The 22,831-nt window shown below is 41.0% G+C and overlaps 1 protein-coding gene across 7 annotated transcripts in view; it reads left to right on the top strand.

Moving 5' to 3' along the window:
- LIMS1 (LIM zinc finger domain containing 1) overlaps positions 1-22,485 on the top strand; it is a 76,412-nt gene extending 53,927 nt beyond the window's left edge. For 5 of the 7 annotated variants that reach the window (XM_055702420.1, XM_055702422.1, XM_055702419.1 and 2 more), the window contains exons 2-10: positions 4,130-4,289; positions 10,882-10,948; positions 12,963-13,083; positions 13,950-14,099; positions 15,287-15,437; positions 16,272-16,364; positions 17,766-17,814; positions 20,071-20,146; positions 20,975-22,485. In XM_055702420.1, coding sequence (XP_055558395.1) covers positions 4,130-4,289; positions 10,882-10,948; positions 12,963-13,083; positions 13,950-14,099; positions 15,287-15,437; positions 16,272-16,364; positions 17,766-17,814; positions 20,071-20,146; positions 20,975-21,089 — 982 coding nt within the window. In that variant the 3' untranslated portion in view covers positions 21,090-22,485. Of the gene's footprint in view, positions 1-1,585; positions 1,858-4,129; positions 4,290-10,881; positions 10,949-12,962; positions 13,084-13,949; positions 14,100-15,286; positions 15,438-16,271; positions 16,365-17,765; positions 17,815-20,070; positions 20,147-20,394; positions 20,588-20,974 lie in introns of those variants that run through there. The other 2 variants (XM_014279673.3, XM_027804896.1) reach the window with 2 other exon arrangements.
- The last annotated feature ends 346 nt before the right edge of the window (positions 22,486-22,831 follow it).

Genomic DNA, 22,831 nt, shown 5'->3' with positions numbered 1-22,831 from the left:
ACGGGTAAATAAGCGGGGTCATGCTGCCTGGGTCCCACCTACCACCGGTGTCCCGTGGTGCAGGGGAATAACTTGCCCAGGGGTTGCTTCCTGCCGCGGGGAGGTGAAGGAAAGATGGCTGACCAAACCCATTCCACAACTCTGGCAGCGGCAGAAGGGTAATGCTGTGTTGGCTAGGCTGCAGGAAGGTGGCTACGTGCAAGCCCAGGCCTGTGTGGAGAGTGGTGTGCATGCTGCTGTGCGCTTACTGAGCAAGCTAGCCCAGGTACTGTTGGGAGAGATGGCCCAAAACCACCATAAGCCAGACCCTCTACAGTAGGTCCTAGGAAAGTGAAGGCATATTAAGAAGCAGTAGCCTTGACTGGACTTCCCGTCACATCCTTTGTCACCTTCTAGTCCTAATTTCTCTGTTCATCTCCCCCCGTCCTCCTCTGCTTTCTCACACCCCCTCGCAGACGAGCAGATTCTTCAGATACCAGGGTGCCATGTGTCATGAGCACAAAGCGCAGGCGGTTCTGTTGTTCAACGAACAGATTGCTAACGTGGCTGAGTCAGTTCAGTGCAAGAGATAATTACTTGGGACAGCTTCCCCCAAAGCCTGCTTTGTCTACAGTTACGAGTTGCTGGAAGCCGAGTGTCCCGTGTCTGCCGCAAGCGCTGTGCTTCAGGCAGGGAGACCTTGCAGGGGTGTAATTACTAGCTGCAGATGTGCAGCTGATCGACTCTGCCTTCCCTAGTAAGTAGTGCACAAGTTCTTTTAAATAGAACATAACCATGAAATAATTGCAACATTAGGAGAGCATTCTGTGGTGAAGGAATGATTAATTTTCATTCTTTCTTCTTTCTTCCTGGTCTTGCTCTCTCAGTTCCCTAATATCCAGAGTAAATTACTTCACTAAGTGTTCTTACATTAGATAATTGTTCTAAATGCAGCACATCACTGGAAATCAAGCTTCTTTTTTCCTCCATATATTGCTCATTATAGCATACCTGGTAGTTCAGTTAATGGCCTGGGAAGCACGACAGAAGCTGAACTACCTGTCTGTACCTACCCCTTCTCTGAAGTACTGACAAGAAGAAAGACACCTATAGATAAATTCAGCACATATGACTTAGAAGACACAAGAGGAACATTAAAGGCTGTTTTAAAAATGTAATTAATATACCATAGTATTGAAGCAATATTTACCTAATGACAGAAGTCTTCTCTTCGTGCTTTCCACTGCTGGTTTGCCCATGATAAAATAGTGTTGGAATCCACCTCCACCCTGCCTCAGCAGAAAGTAGCTGTGGACAAATTTGGTGGTGAACGTACTTGCTCACGTAGGTTACTCACACCACAGCCCTCCTGGGAAGCTTCTATCAGCAGCCGGCAGCAAAGCCCTTTTCCAGCATCCGAGTTTGCATGAGGGCTTGTCAGGGGAATGTGCTCCTCTGCTTGCAGCCAGTGCCAGTAAATCACAGCGTGACAGGCTGACCGCCCCGCCACTGAACTTTTAACTTGAAGCTCTAGCAGGGCGCTGAGTAGCTCCGGCTACATGACACGGAGCTGTGAAAGTAAATCACTTTGCTGGGAACAAGGGGAAGTCCAGCATATTGGTTTGAGGACTTTGCCTACAGCTTCTTTGCAGTATAATCATAGAATATATACACCCAGGAAAGCAATTAGAGAGAGATGGACTTCCAGCGCAGAGCTCACCCTTACCCCATCCCAGAAGATGAAGAAGTTGCATACAAGGTCACTCCTGATGCTCACAACTCCACAGGAAACGAAGGCGAGAAACCGGTGTCAAAATTGCAACGTAGGCACAGTGACATAAAACTCTACAAAGAGTTTTGTGACTTTTATGCAAGATTGTAAGTTCATTCTGTTCAGCTTTGGGGTATAGCTACGATGACATTGGTGTAACATACATATGTATTCTATTATCTGAGCTTCGGGCAGGCTGTGCAAGCCATTCTCTAATGCAACCTTTGCCACTGTTCTGCTTGATACGTTGCCAGTTGTAACCATCAACTAAAATTTGAACTGTTACTTTAAACTTCAACATTAATTGCGTCAGAAATTTTTGTTGGCAGTTGAAATGGGGTTGGAATTTGTCAAGTTGTCTCTCTGACTTTAGGTTGTTTGCCTATTATTTTGGGTAAATGGGTAAACTGATTCACTAATGCAGAAGTATTATGTACATCACTTTTTACATATAAGATGTATTTCAAAGTGAAGTACTTTTGCATACTGAGGAGGAAAGCTTTGTTTTCATTTGTCTTTGAACTTTGTTTTGTGTTTTTGCTTGGATTATACTTTATGTCTGGCAGCACTTAACACCCTTAGTGCTCGAGAACTGTTGAGGTGATGATGAAAGATCCCAGTTTCGTTGTGATTATTCTTCATTCAGGTTGATAAGGAGGACAGGTGGAGTGGCTGAGGTTTTCCTCCACAGAAAGCATACACAATCTATGGAGACCATCGGCGAGCTTTATAGTTAACCACAGTTCATACATATAATCACTGCAGTTTGTCTGTAGGCTTGTCTGTTATGTATGAGATAGACCATCATCCATCTGATCTCCTTGTGAAATCTGCCCACTTGTTTCACCAACAGGGCAGTGAATATTTGGATAGCAGTTAGTGTTTTTCTCTTCTGCAAAGATCTCGAGAGAGAGGGGGAGGGGGAAAGCCAACTAATAATAACTGGTCAAATGTGACCTTGCATAGGGCTCTTCTGTGAGACAGTGTAAGAAATAGATAAAGCGCATTCCTTTCTGAACCACGTGCTAGGTGCTTGCTTGCTCCCTCGGATGCTGTGCAAGGAATGAATTAATTTCCTATTGAACCTGGTGGGAGCCAAGAGGTCTTGGCGGGGAAAGGCTTGGCATCTTGCAGAGGCCTGCGGGCTCTGCACTTACAGGCGCAGCATGATAGCTGAACCAAAATGTGTGCATGCATGCACATACGTTTAAAATAATGTCACCTGTGTAAGAAGCTTCCAGACAGATGTCCGAGTCAGTGGTTTTCTGAGCTGTGGTCAGATTGTAATGAAATTAGACCATTGCGCTGTATTTGCTCTGTGCTATCAAATGATATTAGGGGTAGAGAGGTGATCCTGAAAGGCATAGCTTTGAGAGTCTAGATATGAGTAAGAACATATTTGCAAAGGAAGAATCAAGTGAACCTTTTTCTAGCCTTAATTAACTGAAACACAACTGTACTGTCTTCTGCAGATGTGGACATGATCCTAGTGCAGTAGCTAATTCCTCTCATATTTTGCAGCTACTGCACTGTCATTTTATGGTCATGTGCCTTTGAGAAGCAACCAAATATATTTTGCATCCCTGGCACAGGTTTGTCAGCTTGTGTTGGCGTGCACGTGGGTTGCAGTGGAGCAGCCAGGGCATTCCCACCCTCCCCCTTGGCCCTGCACAAACGCCAGCATACCATGAGCTGCGCTTCCTGAGATGAGCCCTAACAGACCAAACAAAAATCCCATGACTTCAAACCAAATGTGTAAAATTACGTCAAGCTATGCAGAGCTTACATAAGAAGTAATTGTTTTTTAACCAGTTTAACCAGTGCTCTGGTTTTCAGTAGTTTGCCAGACTAGATACCATACACTCTTTCACATTGCTTATTTAGAGCTTTGGAACCAACACTGTTATATATATATTTTAGAATTAGGAATTATTTTGGAATTAACATTTATATTTTTCTATGTGGTGCCAGTCCTCAATTACTGTTAATATTTGCCCTTGTTTTCTGTAATTCTAATGTATTTCATCATTTTTTTAGTACTATTTTGAATTGCCTGCCTTTTCTCATCATAAAAAGCCTGTAAATGTATCTGTAATAACAACATTTCTGTTTGGTTGGTTGGATTTTTTTAATTGATAGTTATTGGAGTGCATTGTGGGGGTTTTGTTTCTCAGGAGTTTGGGAGCAGGGGGAAATAGCAACTTTATTTCTGGTGGGATGCCACAAGTCATTAAGTCCATTGAAAACCTTGTGTTGAGCAGCCTAGTGTTAGGCTGATGCATTTGGATTTGGAGAAAGAAAGAGACCCACAACCAGTGGTATTGGCTATTTGAACTAATGTTATTTCTGTTTCTTTTTTTTTTTTTTCTTTTACAACAGCAACATGGCGAATGCGCTTGCAAATGCCATCTGCGAGCGCTGCAGGGGTGGCTTTGCCCCTGCTGAGAAAATTGTCAACAGCAATGGTGAGCTGTACCATGAGCAGTGCTTTGTCTGCGCTCAGTGCTTTCAGCAGTTTCCTGAAGGACTCTTCTATGAGGTAAGTGGGGCAGAGCGTCCCTCTCGCCCCAGCCTTTGCCTTCTGCCTTCATTCCCATATCAGAGGTAGCTATGGGCAGATCGATAGCTCAGGAAGTCCCGTGAGAAGAACTGGGCTCTGAAAGAATATGCCTGGTAAACGGACAAAAAAACAGAAGTGTTTATGTGCTAATTTGGAGGACATGTGTGTATGTAACCTTATTTAAATGTGTAGCCTAATGTTTTCAGGGCAGTGGAAAAAACTGTTGGAGATTCTTTCTCAGTGCAGTTTTTTTTCCTCCCTAAAATCTGCAAATTTGATACATCATACCAGAAATACAGAGAAAGCATCCTTCTTAGAGGAACACAGTCATGCAGAGGGAAAACCCAGTATCCTGCAGTCCATAGATGGTTTATTGCTGAGTCGAGTGAGGCCAGCACAGCATCTGAAAAGCTGCTCATAGAGATGACCTGTAAGTCAGCATGCTGAGATCAGGGTGTGTGGAGAGCCCAAACCAGATGGGGCCTGCATAGGGTCGACTCTAGGTTTAACAAACCAGAGCATTCAAAATTAGTAGTTCTTACAGGCTTCCAAGGGTTAAAACCGCCTGTCACTTATATTTCTCAGCCCCAGGTAGATTGCCCTCAGCTCAGGTGGGTGTTTTGATATCTGTGTCGTTTTCTTTTTTACCTTCCCCTGTTGTGGGGATTCAGGACGTGGCTCAGCCATGTCAAGCACAAAGTAGCTTTAGTGAAAACTTTAGACAGTTCATAAAATATTAAGTGATTGTTATAAGGAAGGGTAGATGAGGTAAGACGGGGAATTACTGTCTGAAGGATAAGGTAGCTTGTAGTCCAACTTACAGTAGCAGTTACAGGGTTTGTGTCATACTGTGATCTGAAAAGGAAGGAGAGCAATGTGTTAAAAACACAATGCTGTGTTCTCACATGTGTGCCATCCTTGTGGTAAGAGCAGAGCAGTTGCTCTTCCACAGTAATATTTCTGATTTTACAGAGCCACGTCGCATAGCGATGGGGAGAAGCTGAGGGAGGAGCATGGATTGGAAAAGACACTGGCAAAGGGGATTCCTGGGGTTTGCTTTCTCTCACCTTGTTTGAGGATCAAAAGACTTTTCGGTGCTGTAGGGGTAGGTTTGCACAAATTGTGGTAAATGAGCCACTAGTGTTCTATAAGACATCAAAAGGTGAGCTGCAAGGCAGGAGCAATTAAACAAAAACAAACCAAAACACCCTCTATATACTTACATGTTGCATTACAATTGTTAGTCTATACTGAGCTGCTGCCTGCTTGCTTGCATGGTAAGGAGTTAACCCTGACATGTTAAAATGTCAGGCGAACATAAAGCAATACGAATGTTTTAAAACTAAGATATTTGTAATGGTGTTATTAAAATTCTCTTAAAACAATAAAATGTATTTTCTCTAAATAATGAGTACTTTATTCATCCTTTTTCTGACTCAAAAAACAGGGAGACATTCCAGGGACCTCTTTCAGAAAGTTGAATGGTCCTTTGTTAAAGATAAAAGTTTGAGAAATCCTGCTCTAGGCAGCCTGTATCTCCTAGGTGATGGACAAGGACTGCGGTGGAAAAAAAGTCTTACTTTTGCACTTAGTCCAGGAACATTACCACCTCTCTGTTGCTCACGGGTGGCCACACCTGAGTCTCCTTGGCAGGAGCAAGTATCCTGGTGGTGTTTAGATATATTGGATGTAGGCATTTTGTTTCCTACTGCTACCTTGTTAATATTCATATTCATTATGGTTGTTTTTACTGCAAAGTGATGCTCCCTATTAAAGACAGTAAGTCAGAAGTGAGTGTCAGTACATTGTCCTGGGAATGAAAATAGCCCCATGTACTAAAACATAGAATAATAGAATCATTCAGGTTGGAAAAGACCTTTTAAGATACTGAGTCCAACCATTAACGTAGCACTGCCAAGTCCACAACTAAACCATGTCCCTAACTGCTACATCTACGCATCTTTTAACTACCTCCTGGGATGGTAACTCCACCACTTCCCTGGATAGCCTGTTCCAATGCTCGGTAACAGGTTTTGGTTAACATTGCTAGGGTTTTTTCAGGCTGAGTAGAAACATTTTTCTTGAGAGGTGTTACATAGAAAGTGGAAAGTTTCAGTTGAGAATAGACACTTTTTACCACAGCTATTATAAAGGTAAAGTAATTGTGCTGAGGATTAAATTAATACGTAAAGACTTGTGTGTGGCTTGAACTTCACATCACCCTTCTGCCACTGGCCCTTTTAGTGTCCACCACAAAATGTTGCAGTTTCTCTCCACACCAGTGAGTCTGTCTGCTGCTGTGGAAGAGAGGTACTTTTTGGTCTGTTTAAGCGGTCTGACAGCCTTCAGGTCACGGCTCATAAATCTTACCCAGCCTTCCTCCCCATCTATACTGGCTTGTCCTGGATGGCTTCTAGAGCATGGAGAGGTCAGCGGATATCCATGCCTTTGGGGCTGTTTCAACTGGGATTGAGAGCAATCTTTGGCAGGGCCGTCTCCCTCTGTCTCCACACCCTTTAGGGTGTCCATGACTGTCCCATGCTGCCAGAAAGACTCACTTAGCACTGAGGTGGCCAGTGAGATGATTGCAGTGGAAACTTCAACATGTTTTCCGGTGGTGTTGCTCAGGGAGAAGAGCAGACAAGGGCACAGCTTGCTCTTCTTTCATTTGGCACATCGATACTAGAGATGAGAATGTACTGGGGTGACAGCATTTTGGGGAGAGAGAGGGACAGCCCTGAGCAGGTGGAGGGTGGTCTTAGGCTGGCCAGTGCTCAGGAGATGGCTGACAGTGTTCTGAGGACTTGAGATGATCTGTATCATTGTCAAGGAAAAGTGACTGGAGAAGATGGGCGAAAAGTGTATCTTCCTCTGACCGGCTTCATGTGCTCTTTGAGAGGATGGGTGCATAGAGGATGGGGCTGGGCTCTTTTCAGTGGTGCCCAGTGACAGGACAAGGGGCAACGGGCACAAATTGCAACACAGGGAGTTCCACCTGAACGTGAGGAAAAACACCTTGAGGGTGACAGAGCCCTGGGACAGGCTGCCCAGAGGGGCTGTGCAGCCTCCTTCTCTGGGGACATTCAAACCCACCTGGACACGACTCTGTGCAACCTGCTGTGGGTGACCCTGCCGTAGCAGGGGCTTGGACTGGGTGATCTGCAGAGATGCCTTCCAACCCTGACCTTCCTGTGACTCTGTGTTTGGAGGTATGGCTGGGTAACATGTTTTTCTGAGCAGGTTCGCTGTGGGTAAACACAGGCATTGTGAGTTGCCCAGCATAAGGTTGTGTTTATTCTGTGCCTGGTTTAGCTAAGATAGTGTTTCTTAGAAATGATTTGCAGGTCTTAGCAATCGGGAAGTCAACTATTCTTCCCCTGCCTATTGCAAGCCTTGCAGAGTTCCTCCAGTTAGTCATTAAGCTGCTTATCACATTTGCTGTCAAATGCTGCCATGATAAGCTTTTACACTGTGTTCCATGGGTGGGAGCTGAACTGGTCAGGCCAATGCAGGTCTCGTGTACCGCAGGACGTGTCTCCAGGCTGCCTGCAAGGACCCTGAGCAGCACAGCTTGCTGTGGTCTGGCACCAGAGATGAGCTGCCTGCAGGCACAAGCAGCTTCACGCCAGAGCAGTGCCCATCCACAGCCTGGAGTCTGCACAGCATAGCAGGAATTTTGTTGATGTCTTTGTGAGCCTGTTAGAAATGGTAGTACGGATTTGTAACCAGCTAGTGTTGGCCTTGTTGCATAAGGGTGTAAGTGAGAGCTGTGTGCTTAATCCTGTACAGGAACTGTGGGTTTAGGACCTGCTAGGTTATATTTGTGTTCCAGTTTGCTCAATATCATCACATCAGTTTAGCATGTTTTCTTATGCGCTCAACCTAACCAGAAATTAGCAAAAGCATGTGCCAGCAGTTTTCCAACTCACCATGCTTTGCTGTCAGGTGTGAAGTGGTAGTAATTCTGGTCTGCTTTTACTCCACCATCTGGAAGCTATGTATTCCCTACAGCTGTTGTTGCAGAGTCTTGCAATAGGTAGCAGTGTACAGTCCTATACTGATAGCAGAACTTCAGTGGCAGTGTGCTCAGAAGGACAGATTGACACCACCGTAATCAGTCATTGAGCATTTCCTCCAACCCACATTACTCGTGGGTCCAAGGATGGCTCCTCCTTACTGAGGTTGCCCCATCTCCCACTGGGGACTGTGGGCACCTCACCTTCAGGCAGGGGAGGTTAGGAGAGATGAGTCCTACCCGTGGTCCAGCTGTTCGTTAAGAGCCTCTTGCTGGGTGCTTTCAGAAGCAGCCCGACCTGCTCTGCACTGTTCTGAGGTGGGGGAGATGGAAGGGCTTAGGGCAGTGCATCCCACAACAGAAGAAATGCAGCAGAATCCTTATGGATTACTCACAAGAGCCATAATTGGGGGAATCTGTATCTATTATTGTTGTTATTATTATCTCAAATAATAAAATGAAATAGCATGTGACTTTTGTATCCTAAATGAGAGGGACTTCCTTTCAGTTTGGGTTTTTTTTCTAAGATGTTTGTAATATACTCTAGGAAGATTAAAAGGAAGGTGCAGCTGCAATGCGCTTGTCAGATTTGTTTCCATTCCAGTTGCACCTGGAGTGTTTTCTTAAAACGGGCTTTACCAGAAACTGCCTTGGAGAAAGGGTCTTTAAAGACTTGGGGTTTGTGCATGTCTTTCCACTAAGTTAGCTAACCCTGGAGATCAGCTGGAGGTTATGTCATGGTGAAATGTTCTATGCAGAGCCATTTAACTCATGGCCGTCCAGCATACAACAGTCAAATTACCTTGCTTTTAAAATGTACTGTGGGATTTGTTACAGAAGGTCAAGGCTTCCTCCAATGGATGAACTGCTGGGTCATCCACAAAAAGAAGCACAAATGAGCCAAGAAGGCTGAAAATATAAATGAGACTGAATAGCAACCAACCTGTGTGATGCAAACCAGAAGGGAACAAAACCTGTTTGGTACACCTAGATCAACATGTGGTGGCTCTGAAATCCAAGCAAACCTAAGCATCTCCCATTGGATCACCTGTTTACACAAAACAGGAAGCTTTCGGATTTTTTTCAATTTAAAAAGGATTTTAACCAGCAGGAAGCAAGCACGATTCACGATGAACCAGTAATTTCCATTACTCTTTGAGAAAGTAATAGCCCTCTGTCTCTCAATTTTTTTTCTTTAAAAAAAGCTCCAATTAAGAACATCATCTGTTTTAGAGTATTACACTGGAAAAACACTTGATAAATTGCTAGCAGAGAATTCTGAAAAAGTCTGTATTGAGCACATGTCTTTCTGGTTTTAGCAAGGGCAATTCATGTTGGGCACAGGAATTAAGTTTCTGAGCTCAATTACGCAGTGACTTCTAGAGTGTTTCATTAGATCCCCATCCTGGCTGTTGCATGAGTAATTACTGTACTTATATTGTATTTGAACCTTGGAATTTCATAGTATAAAACAGGAAATCTTGAAGCACATTGCTGTATTTTCTGTCCATGCATCAAACTTAATTTGTGGGTCCTATTTTACACTATTGCTTTTTTTGTCTTAGACCCAGTAAAAAGAAAGGAGTGGGGTTTCCTGCTATCCCCCTTTTCCCACTGTTAAAAACTGAGACATTCAAATCCAAACATTTTATAGCATTCCTAATATTGTCTGTCTGGTTTTGACATGCTAGTTGGCATTTGTGTCTAGTAATGACGTGCCTGAAGGTATCTAAACATTTGCCTTCATTTCAGGACATACTTGCCTACATGTTTTTACATATTCTTTGGCTAAGTCACTAATGCAGTGTTGTAGAATTTTTTTTCTTTCTTTTTTTTTTTTTTTCTACCTGAGCTTGAACTGCATCTGAACTTCTCCTAACTGTGATAAAATTCAGATTCAAATCCCCTAAGATCGGTTCCCTGTTTCATCTGGTCTATGTAGTGAACTTTGTTCCTTAAAACTTGGAATTTATGATCTTAACGGTCGTTTCTAACCTAAATGATTCTATGGTTCTATGAAATAAGCATCACAATGCAAAAGCCTTATTTCCCTTCATGTTTGGGCTGTACTGCTCCATAAATTACAAAGATTTCTGTCCCTGGGTGCTGTTCCTCCCCCGGTACTTACTTCCTCTGGTATGCTGGGTCATTCTTGCAGGAAATGTAGAGTGGAGGAGGGATCAAATGGATCCAGGGAAAATGCTTCCCCCTGGGAAAGGTTTTTGTTAGCTAATTTCCTGCCTAGAATTTACTTAGTTGCATCAGTTTCAGCAGTCTGTCAACATTCAGATGTCTCTTGTGATGTAAATGCATGACAGAAAATGCCTTACAGTCTCAGCAGTATTAGAGGAATGATGTGCTGTTAATGCTACGTGCTAATTAGTAGCTGAATTAAGGTGGGTGGATTTAATGCCTAGCACATGGTCTGGTTTTTTTGTGCAGCCCCTCACATTTTACTATCTAATTGCATCTGGAAACAAACTGGTGTGTTACAGCATTTATGTTAAGGGCATGATCCTCGTCCCTCTAATGCTCAAGGTTTTTTTCCATTTGCAGTTTGAAGGGAGAAAGTACTGCGAACATGATTTTCAAATGCTTTTTGCCCCTTGCTGCCATCAATGTGGTAAGTCTTACATCGAGGTGAAACACTTCACACTGTTCACAAATGGGAACATCACTGGGGGAAGATGAGCAACCCTTGTATGTGTTCTCTGGGAGGTGGCACTGTGCATCTGGGTGTCTGAACTTCCAGAATGTACTAGACTTCAGAGAATCTGGGTAGCTGCCTTTCCTGAAGGTCATCAAACAATAGTATTAAAAAAAAAAAAAAAAGTTTGCATTATTTGAGTGAGTAGTTTAGCTGTTGATCCAATGATCCAATGAACAGACCATTCATGATTCCTGATTATATATATCAGTACATCTGCATGTGCTCGTATTTGGCCCTTCTCATGCAGCTGAAACCCTGCAACAAATCTTTATCATCTGCTTTGACTATTGTAACCCACTCATGCTGTCCTACTCCATACAAGAGGGGACAGTCTTCATCATCTAGTGTTATAATCAAATGATGGTCAGCTGGTCCCCTGTTGTATTTGTGAAACAAATATCTTTAAGGCTTCAGCGTCTAATGTCCACCAAACATCACGCTGAGGGCTGCTTTTTATTTGCCACTGCTGATGTAAATGCTTGGGTGTCTGATGTGCAGTAATCATTTGCATGGGTTTTTTTCCCCCTGTGTGTGACACATCATGCTCGGGCAGGACTGGGAAGTCATTACTTGGCTATTGCTTAAACTGGTCTGGAAGCTCTCGTATTTCTGTAGCACCTCGACAAGTTGCTATGGTTTTCAATTTGATCAGTGAGGCTTTTCCTCATGTGGAGGGAGGGACTGAACACTGAGGGAGAGAGAAGCAGATGTTATGGACCTTTGAATTCAAGGCTGCAGATGTGAACAAGCAGGGGAAGAGGAAGGAATGGGTCCGTGGCCGTTTCTGAGGAGCTATGTTGCCTGGGTAGGATTTCTCCTACCCAGCTGGCATAGCTCCCACTTCTGCCCTGGCTGCTTGTAGTGCCAGCTCCCTCAAAACCTCATCAAGGTCCTGTGCAGAGCTGGGCTTTGTCACTGCCTGGATTTAGTAAGCACAGCCAGAATCGATGGGGCTGTTGTCAGCGATGTGGCCTCGAGCATTCCTGACATTTCTGGAGTCCATTGGGTTTTGTTCTTGAAAAGCTATGACTTCATGGGAACACCAGTTATTGTCTGCACTGGTTACCTGCCCGACCGCTCTCCTTTGGCAGCTGTTGGAGTTGTACATTCTCCAAAGCCAGGACTCAGCCCCTCACGGCACCGGGAAGCTGAGCTTCCAGCACATTTGAAGCAGAGCCTTTGCACTGCTCAGGGGCCTTGGCCACAACGTCCGCATAGAGAACAACTAAACCGTGTGTGTGCTGGACGCTCCGCTGCCTGCCCCGCACAGTCACACCATGCATGCAGTAGTTCTCCTGCTTTTTTTTTAATGACTCACAGGACAGGACCGCTTGTGGTAGGTCAGAAGTTGTGTGCGTTGGACTGACTGACCTGCTGCTTCACTGCAGCTTTGTGTTCTGACTCCACGGGAGGGTTTTTTTAGGAGGTCCACAGCCACGCAAGCTCAGTTCTGCGTGCTTTGAATATAGAGCCCCTTCAAGGCTTGGTCCTAGTGGAGTAGAAACCACTACTGTGTACATTGCAAAATAAAATTGTCATCTTAAAGAAAAGGAGGAGAAAGATGATTAGGACACAAGAAAGCTGTATTAAATAAACAGCTTGAGAACAGAGAAGTAAAACCAGGGAGGGGACTTAAAAAGGATGGTTACAGAGAGAAGGTGGACTGTGTATCTAGAAGGGCTTGTATGTAAAGAACAGAAGGTCCTCCACTAGCAAGGACATTTTCTCCTGACCCCTAGCAAAAAAAACCTGAAACAAACCCACATTCCAGAGTTTAGAACCAGAGCAGTGATACTGAAAGCCATGTATCATGCCAGATTTGGGGGGGAGAGAGAGGATGATGATGTCATTGTAGCAATTTGGTTGTGGGTTGCTTTTAACTTTGCCTAGCATGGTATTTTACATCCTGGTGCTGTGTTTCTTACAGGTGAGTTCATTATTGGTCGTGTTATTAAAGCTATGAACAATAGCTGGCATCCAGAGTGCTTCTGCTGTGATATCTGCCAACAAGTACTGGCTGATATTGGATTTGTCAAGAATGCTGGCAGGTAGGTCTTCACCCTTCGGTTAACTGATCATGAATAAAATGAACTAAGAGGGGGTACTGAGAGGTTTTGGTTCCTGAAGTTTTCCAGCTGAGGTGGAACAACTGAAGCACCTTCTGTAGTGAAAAGGTCTAAGAGTGCATCACAAAACGAAGAATGAGTATTTTAAACATACACTTAATATAATTATTATAATTATTTTATATTATTCTATGTAATTATAATATAATTAATATATTAACAGTTTACCTACTTCAACACCAGGTTTCTTGGTAAACATGTTCTCTACCCGGTGACGTTTTGGGGCCATTGGAAAACATAATAGGAGAGAAAACATTCAGACACAGAAGCACTGTCTTAATTTTTTTAATAGAAATTTTTACTTTCTTTTTCCAACTTGGCTTTCCAATTTTGGTTTAATTTAGCACCTTATTTATTAATAAGTGCTTTAAGTTCAGTGGGATTCCTCACAGAGTAGGATATTTTTACCAGCTGTGATCAGAAGAATGTTTTACAAGTGGATTCTATGGCCATTGGCTCCATATGTATAATATGATATACAGTGTTACCTGCAGAATTAGGACCTGTGTGCTCGTCCAGCTTCTAAACTGAATTTCTAAGATTTTGGGAGTAAAACACAGCTTAAGCTCAAATAAGCTGAAGAAACAATACTGCTGTGGTGACAGAAAATAAAATTATCATCCTGCCTCTTCTAATCTTGGGTTGCCTAGCAAGGAAATTGTTTTAAAGACTTACTTTCCGTCCAAATAGGGCTCATTGAAATGAGGTTCTAATAGATTTTTTGGTTTATATTTTGCACTGTGGTACCTGATACCAGTACTTACCTCTCTTTTTTTATGCTGTTTCAGACATCTCTGCCGTCCTTGCCATAACAGGGAAAAAGCCAGAGGCCTGGGAAAGTACATTTGCCAGAAGTGTCATGCCATTATTGATGAACAGCCTCTCATATTCAAAAATGATCCTTATCACCCTGATCATTTCAACTGTGCAAACTGCGGGTAACTTGAGTTCTGCAAAGGAAAACAGGAAAATGCTGGGTTTATTTGTTTCATCAATTTACATCTTAAAATGAAAACCCGTCCTGTACAGCTGGCAAGACGGGTGGGGTTTTAGGTGCCGTGCAGCCAGATGTGTGTTACTGCTTTTGGGATGGTTTGAGTTCAAACAGCAGCTGACCTGTTGGGGAGTAAAGATTGGGCTCTGCAGGACAAGATGGTACCTTACAAAATATCAAGTATGGACCCAGATAACAGTTTCTGTAGCAGTGAAATGATACTTTGTTATTCTGCTACTAGAGGAAGAAAAATGGTCCTCCTTGGCTGCTTGAGCTACCTTCTTGCCTATGTTACTTCTTTTTAGTTGAGTGGCATGCAAAAAGAGACTGTTCTCTCCTTCTGAAGCCTATGTTTTTTCTTAGCAGCTTTCTCCCACCTCATTTTGTCAGCTTCTGCAACTACAGTACATGAAGCTGCACATTTCTACATCCTGCACGGATGCACAGAACATGAATCATTGTAGGATATAGTGTGGATTCTTAGTTTTTTATTTCTGGTGCAAAGGAAGCTACCATTTCAGAGCCGTAACAAACGCTGATTTGAATAACAACATGTAATGTTATGTCAGCGGCAACCAGTTAAAAGTATTAGTGAGTGCAGTCATTTTTAAAGTTTAGCTGGTCTCAGTATTTTAGCCATGCAAAAAAAAAGTAGAGTATGTGAGATTCCTCAGTTGGCAGTGAATAAACATAGCTAGCTCCTGTGAGTCCATAGTTTTCTTTCTCTGAAGTTTGGTACAACAAGGAAAATGTACCTAGACGTAGAGGACTACGTTTTAGTTTCAGTCATGCAAATCTAAAATAAACTGGTGATGTGAGTGCCAGAATATAAACCAAATATGTCTAGAGCTTGCATACAGTCATTCGTGCTACGTAACCAGAACGCAGAATGACAATAGCTCAGTAGCTGTTTTCAGAGGGACTTAGTGCATCTTGCTTAGCAGCCTGTTCTCAGTTCACTGTGATCAGATATGTTGAACTATGTCATATTTGATGCAGCTACATTACTGCAGTACAAATGCAATTTCTAAAATAAATGCCAAAAAATATTTTTTTCTTTTCAGAAACTCTCAAGAGTTGACATTATTCAGTGCCTTTATTCATGCTCTCAATTCATTAACTTCTGAACAGGAAGGAACTTACTGCTGATGCTCGTGAGTTGAAGGGAGAATTATACTGCTTACCCTGCCATGACAAAATGGGTGTCCCCATCTGTGGGGCATGTAGAAGACCAATTGAAGGCCGTGTGGTGAATGCTATGGGCAAACAATGGCATGTGGAGGTAAAATCAGATGAAACATATTGCCTTATACAGATGTAAACATTAACATACTTGTCTGTGATTTTGTTGATCAATTTCAATGAAAGGATTAGCAAAGTATGCTTTTTTTATTAAATCATTAAATATCTTCTGCTAATCCTGTCTTCAACCTTATTGTGACTGGTCTTCCACTGTGAAATAGGAGTTACATCTTACCTTACAGAGAGCTTTGACTGTGAAACTAAGATCAGTAATCAAAGGAGGCACTGTGAGGTCCTTACAAAATAAGATTTCAGAGTGCAAAGCAGTACCTCTGGAAAGGCAGTAAAATTCAGTGGCAACCATAATGTTACTGAGCATCGTAATACCCTTAGGTCTTCCGAAGTCACCTGCCGTGTAAATCTCTCTAAAGCACTTTGTGTGAGAGTTCATATTTGAAGGCCACGTGCAAGATGTAGTTCCACATCTTCCATTTAAGTTAGAAAGATAAACAGTTTATTCCTCCTGTTGTTCTGAAAATCTCTTCCAGCAAATGCTTTCTTCACAAGAGTATAATAATGGTGCAGATTACTTAATATCTCTTCACTCTGATCATTGATAACATATGAGAATCAATTCATTTGTTTTGGGGTGGGGGTGGTAACTTTTGGATCGAAATGTTGAAGACATTAAAAGGAACATTATTTTATGGTCTAAATGTAGAAACAAAATAGTTTTAACTCTCCTTTTCAAGATGGCAGAGCTATCTCAGTAGACTTCAGTCATGTTCAGTACTGGGTTTGGTTGGTTTGCTTTCCAGAAAAAATGCCATTACTTCCAAATAATCCAAAACAATGTATGTAAATTTTTTTGTAGCATTTTGTTTGTGCAAAATGTGAAAAGCCATTCCTGGGTCATCGCCATTACGAGAGAAAAGGCTTGGCGTATTGTGAAACCCACTACAATCAGGTAAGGTTGCATATTTTTAAAAATTGAGTTGATTGGTAAACTCATTAATTGGTTTTATTAGATAGAGATGGAAAACCGTGAATGTTCTTCTGTTTTTTTACAGGCACCTGTGGGTGTAATGTCAGTTAGCAGATGTTCTGTTGCAGTTAATTTGTATAGGTTTCTCCATGCATTGGTCTGGTATTGAGAAAGAAAACTGCAGGTATTTCACAAAGGCTAGCCAGGACAATCACTATTGAGTTGTTCTTCGAGCTTAGTGGTACTTAAATAGAGCTGTTATTTACATGTCTGTGAGACCAGAGCAGCTAATGACACCCAGTCATTCCCAAGAAGCTTAAGATTTGCCACTCAGTAGCTGCAGTTTAGGAGGAGGCCCTAGGGAGTAGCATGTTTTTTTCTACAGCTGCTACTCCAGGATGACCGTCACCATCCAGCTCATTCATTAGGTTGCTGAAGACTGCAAACACCAAATTTGTCAGAGGACACCACCTAGTGACCACTTGCATTTATGTAGGAGTTCTATGTCTTGGTACCATCATCTCTGTCCAGACCCCCTTGATTGCGTAGTCCAGCACCATGATGCGTAGACTTTTTTTATTTGGAAGCCATCTGCATAGTGTCACGTCCACCTCTTCCCTTAAATAAATACAAGAGTAAGGGTTACATTTGGGAGTTGTAAGGCATCTGCTAATTACAGATGGACTCTTTAATTTCTCAGTGATGAAGGGTAGATGATTGAAATGTTGCTGGCATACTTGTGGACAATAAATGCCATGACATTAGTAGCAATAGTGTTGCAGCCGTGATGGGGCAAGCACATATACCAAACGAGCTGTATCTAGAGTAGATGTCTTTTACTAGGTTAACTACTACAGTTAGAAAAAATACGTGACATTTTTGGCACCTCTGAGTTGTTATATCATGGACAAATGTTAAGCCTGGAAATAGAATGAATAATTTTTGGCCTCCGTTTTCCTTTTTTTTTTTTTTTTCTCCAATAAAATAACATTTCTTACAGTTTTTGCCAGAAAGAGCAATATATTGTTCTAGTCATGCATGTAAGTCTAAATGTTAAATTGGCTGATTAGTAATGATGTGTATGTGACACCAACTGCTGTATGTCAACTGTATTTCAAATTCAAAACAAAATCATATTTACAGAGGATCAAACAGGTAAACAAATGTTTTCATCTTTAATATTATAAAGACTTCTTGTGATGAGATGATGCAAAACATACTTGGAAAACCAAACCAGACTTGCCATCAATCTCTTTATTTTACTAAAATAAATAGGAAAGCTACTGTGCCCATCAGCTTAAATACAGTTATTTTGTTAGTCTGAAAAGTTACCCTTGGTAAAGTAATTACATTAAAAATTTGTTACTTTTCTTTCTTCTTCAGCTATTTGGTGATGTTTGTTTCCATTGCAATCGTGTAATTGAGGGAGATGGTAAGCACTTTTCTATTTCCTTAATGTTACTTTCTGATGAAAGATCTCTTTAAAAGTGGAAGTAAGGGAGAAAGGAGCCCCCTGTTGAATCCTTGATTGTTCTCCTTAAAACAAAACCAGCCATTCTCTTGATCAGAAAATTAGGTTAGAGCTGATTAGTCAGAGACCAAATGGCAAGTAAACCTTACAGCAAGTGTTTTATGGTGGTAGAAGACCACCCAGTTGCTGAAGAGACCTGTGGTCAACTGGAAACCCCCTAGTGATGTTCAAAGGCCAGGGATGCTGGGAGATGCACAGAAGGAGCTTCCTGCCCCACCAGCTTCAAAAAGAACACATGCAAGGGTGAGAATGACTGCACAGGCATCTCCTTAAATGAATTTAGGGATCATGAACCAAGAACCAAATTTGAAAAAGTATTTAGATATTGAAAGACATGGGTGGGCACTCTTAAGGTTTTGTTGTTTTTTTTTAAAGTGCCTAGTTCCCATTATGTCAGTTTGGTTCCTAGAGATATTTACCCATCTATTGCAGGCACCTGTGTTTTGAAAATCTAGGCTGATGATAATGTCACAAAACCAGGAAAGATCATACTTGGATAGATGTGTCCTGCAAAGGCAGAACTGGAAGCAAGTGGTTTAAGTTTGTTTGGGTTTTTATTGCTTGGTTGTTGGTTTGGGGGTTTTGTTTGGGTTTTTGATTTTTTTTCTTTGGGGGGCAGTTGAGTTGGTGGGGGTTTTTCTGACAACCAGCTATGATAAAATGCCAAAAGCAAATTATTCTGCCTGAAATAATGCAACATTATGTGCCTAGTTACCCCTGCCCAAAATAAATACTATAATACCAATGTTAGCCTCACCTAAGCCAAAGCCATTAGCAAAGTGGGCAAGGAAGAAGCCTCTAACATATAAAACCAGACATAAACTAGTCTATAGTCATGTAACTATAGGGTGAGACCTACATTCCAGAGATGTGCTTTCCCAACGTTTTCTGGACTGGACCATACCTGCAGAATGACAATCCAGAACGCTTTAGAGGAAACTGTGTCCTCCTCTTCAGCAATATTCTGCTAGAATGAGTAGAACTGGAACTTGAGGTGAATTAATAAATTCAGCTTTGTCTGATAACTACATCTCTGTATGTTCTGACCTTTCACCATACAATCTGACACCCATGTTGTTTGTTTTGGTCTCTGAACTGAACAGAATATAGTGTAATACAGTAATTTCTTTATTTTCAATGTACATCTTCAGTTGCATTTCTTCTTTTGTTTATGCACACAAATTTGACACTGCCATCACAAATTACGAGTATCCAATATTGTTCTCTCTCTGTCTGATGAAACAAACTTCTGTGGCAGGAGTTTTTCAGGAGAGTGTCTATTGACGGTATTACAGAGGTTGCTTGGGAACGAGGACTTTCATCTGACTGGTATTATTTTGACAAGCAGTGAATTAACTATGCATCTGTGGATGTGCGGACATTCTTGCCCCATAGTGCAGGAAAGAAGCTCTGCGTGACAATTCTCTGGTTCTGTTTGTTGTTGAAAAAATACAGGGGTTTATGAGAAAACCATTGTCCTGCATCCTCTAACTTAGATTAAGAAGAGAGGCAAATTTTGGCAGGAAAAACTGGGAAGGTATATTGAAAGAGAAGAAGAACAGAGAACAGACTGAGATAGTTACTTTCTCTCCAAAGCAAAGAATAAAAATACATCCAAGTTTATCCTGATCAGGTAATTTATCCCATGAGTTCATAATGTTTTTTCACCTTGCTAGTGCTGATTTGCTGGCGATATCCTTACTGCTGGCTTCACATTGTTTTCTTTGGCTGGGCAAGTGCTGCTGGTGGTGATAGTGCAATCTGAACTGGGTCTGAGCAATGAAATGGAATGAAACATAAACACAATTTTGCTGGATTACTCTTCAGCTGAAGATGTTTCCCTGATTAAGTTGGAAACATGGCCTCATAGAACAGCTGCCTGAGGCCAGCATGCTATGAGATGAAGTGGAAGCAAGAAACAGGTGGCTGTTAAATGGGTCTTGTCTCAGAGACAGCTTCATCAATGCTTCACAGTCCTACTGCACTACACCCACATGTGCCTACCTAGTCTTGCCACATTATTGTTATGGTCCTTAATACTTGATACAAGAATCGAATGACTGTTCTTCATGCCTCACAAATGTGAGTTTAAAATTTTTACCTAGCTTTTTTGTTTCTGTAACACTAATGATTTGGTTTTTTCTCTCATCACCCCAGTTGTGTCTGCTCTGAATAAGGCATGGTGTGTGAACTGTTTTGCTTGTTCAACTTGCAACACTAAGTTAACACTCAAGTAAGTTTATCAATGTGTGATCCCTTTAAACCAGATCAGTGGTTATCTTCCATGTGTAGATGTTGCTACAGTGTAACTGCTATGGTATGAAAAACAAATAAGCAGCATTAAGAAATACATGCATATTTCTTCCTCTTGCTCCACTTACTAATTTACATCTCTTTCACCTGTCTGTTCAGGTCTTTCTTCAGTTAGTCTTCTTAACTCTTCTTTTCTGTCCTTTATTTTTTCTGTGTTTAACTCTAAAGGGATAAGTTTGTTGAAATTGACCTAAAACCTGTCTGCAAACACTGTTACGAGAAAATGCCAGATGAATTTAAGCGACGACTTGCCAAACGCGAACGTGAAGCAAGGGATAAAGAGAAGCAGAAAAAGAAAAAGCCAATCTGTTTGTAAACTTTTTTTCCTTCTCACCACCACCTCTACTCCTTTCTTCTTTGGTCAGTGCTAAGAATGCTTCTATTTTAAGTGTTTACATGAATTCATGGCAATCGAAAACAAAATACTTTTCACACAACTGCAACCTGAAATATTAATTTGTTATTCCATTATCTTAGGTTTAGTCTGTTTAGCTCTACAGTTAGGTTTGAAAGGCTTTTTAATTAACACGGTTAATAAATATGGACATTTGGGTACAAACTACATGACTTAACAGAGTATTGTAATTGCTGTCTATAGTGTATAATCTTGTAAAAGTAACTTAATAGATATGTATAAATTGCAGTTGTAATTTTTTTCCTGTGCATCTTTAATAGGATACTTTAAAAAATAGTATTTTCACTATCGCTGCTGCTAAAACTTTTTCTGGTTTTTGCTTTGTCATTTTAGGAATAAATTTGTTGAGTTTGATATGAAACCTGTCTGCAAAAAGTGCTATGAGAAGTTTCCTCTAGAGCTGAAGAAAAGACTGAAGAAACTAGCTGAAACTTTGGGAAGGAAGTAAAGACTTCATCAGCTCTCCCCTTCCTTTGTGAAAATCTTACGTATATTACTTGGGGGAGGAGGGCTGCTTTGAGGCTGCAGTCAGACAACAAATGATGATGTGTGCCATCTATCAAATCAAAATAACTTAAGATTCTCTGTTCTCCCTACACGTATGTTTATTTGTTGATAAACAGACCATAATTCCAAACTAAATTAAATACCAGCTGACAAAAAGGTTTCTGACCCTGATAATGCAGTTGGACTGATGCAGGTGGCCCATTCTGCACAGTAATCTCTGTGGAATTTTACAGCAAGAAAATTTGCTTGTGAATACCTGCAAAAACAAACTGCAAATTTGTCCAACTTTAGGGGCATGTATTTTCATCTATATTAATGGAAGTATTAACCTTCATATTAAGCATGCAGACAAAACTTGCCCAAGTCAAGTGACTTGGGCAAGAAAACAACATACTTTGCCTTGTGGAAAAATTCATGCTTGGATTTCAGGCCAAGTCATTTCATTAAGGAGCCTTGTCTTAGATGGTTTGAAAAGTATCAGATTTCTAAATACAGTCACAGTACAAATGACCTACTTCTGATAGATTATGCTTACATTATGAATCTTTGTACATCAGGCTTAGCATGAAATACTTATATATGTATTCCTATTGCAAGAAATGAGCATACTCAGAACTACTTGAAATTTGCTATATTCCACTCAAGATAACACATTAACTTTTATATATGCTTTTGCATTCTATTTACTTTTTGTGCCTTATTCTGCTGGACCATACATAACAGTGTTCCATTATATATATATATATATTTTTATTTTTTATTTCATATTTTTATGCAGAAACTATATATAAGGTATTTTCAAAGGATAACATACTTTGCCTTAATTAGACAGGATGCAAGAAGTACTTTATTTCAGATGTGCACACCTGAACATAATATTTAGCTTCTAGACTTCATTAATTTTGAGAACAATACTGAAAATATGTATTTCAATTAACTGGCAATATTACTTTTACACCTATGAGTGTAAATATACAGGGTTTGATCCTGCTAGGATCTACTTCTTTAGCCATCCTCAAGAACTGATGAGCTCACAAATCATCAGAATTCCTTAGAACATACATTTAATGTTTTATAGTATTGACTTCTGTCCATACAAATCTGTTTCATTTCTCCCTTTGTCATAGAAAATACAGTTACTTAGGACTTCTTGACGGTACTACATTATGAAGTTTGCAGACACTTTTTTTAATTTTTTTTTTATATTAGTGACTTAAACAGATTTTCTGTAATTAGATCATAGGAAGTAAAATTTTATTTCCTGTTTATGAAAAATTAGTTGCTTTAAAATGTCTGCTTTCCAGTGGCATCAATAAAGGCTATGTTATTACACCTTGTATCACCTCTCATTTAAATGAGTGCTTGAAAAGGGTGGGAAAGCAACTAGGCTCTCTTGGTTCCCTATGCTTTTATGGGTGACTGTATGTAAATACTTACTTATTATCTTGATTTAAAGGAGACATGCTTTTCCTAAATATCCCATTGTAGTTAGTTCTTAGGTTCATGAAAGAAACTGCAGTTTGTTTCATAAAGAACAGCTTGATTCTTCTGGATATTTTCTGAATTGGCATAGTAACTAGGTCTTCCTAAAGAAAATAATCTTGTCTGAGTTTAAAGCATATGCCTTCCTATCAATTTTTTCTCTTTTCCTTTCACTGTAATGAAACTGTCACCTCAAACTTC

The sequence above is a fragment of the Falco cherrug genome, chromosome 2 (genome assembly GCF_023634085.1).
Source record: "Falco cherrug isolate bFalChe1 chromosome 2, bFalChe1.pri, whole genome shotgun sequence".
Taxonomy (NCBI): domain Eukaryota; kingdom Metazoa; phylum Chordata; class Aves; order Falconiformes; family Falconidae; genus Falco; species Falco cherrug.
This window is presented reverse-complemented; position numbering and strand designations above follow the sequence as displayed.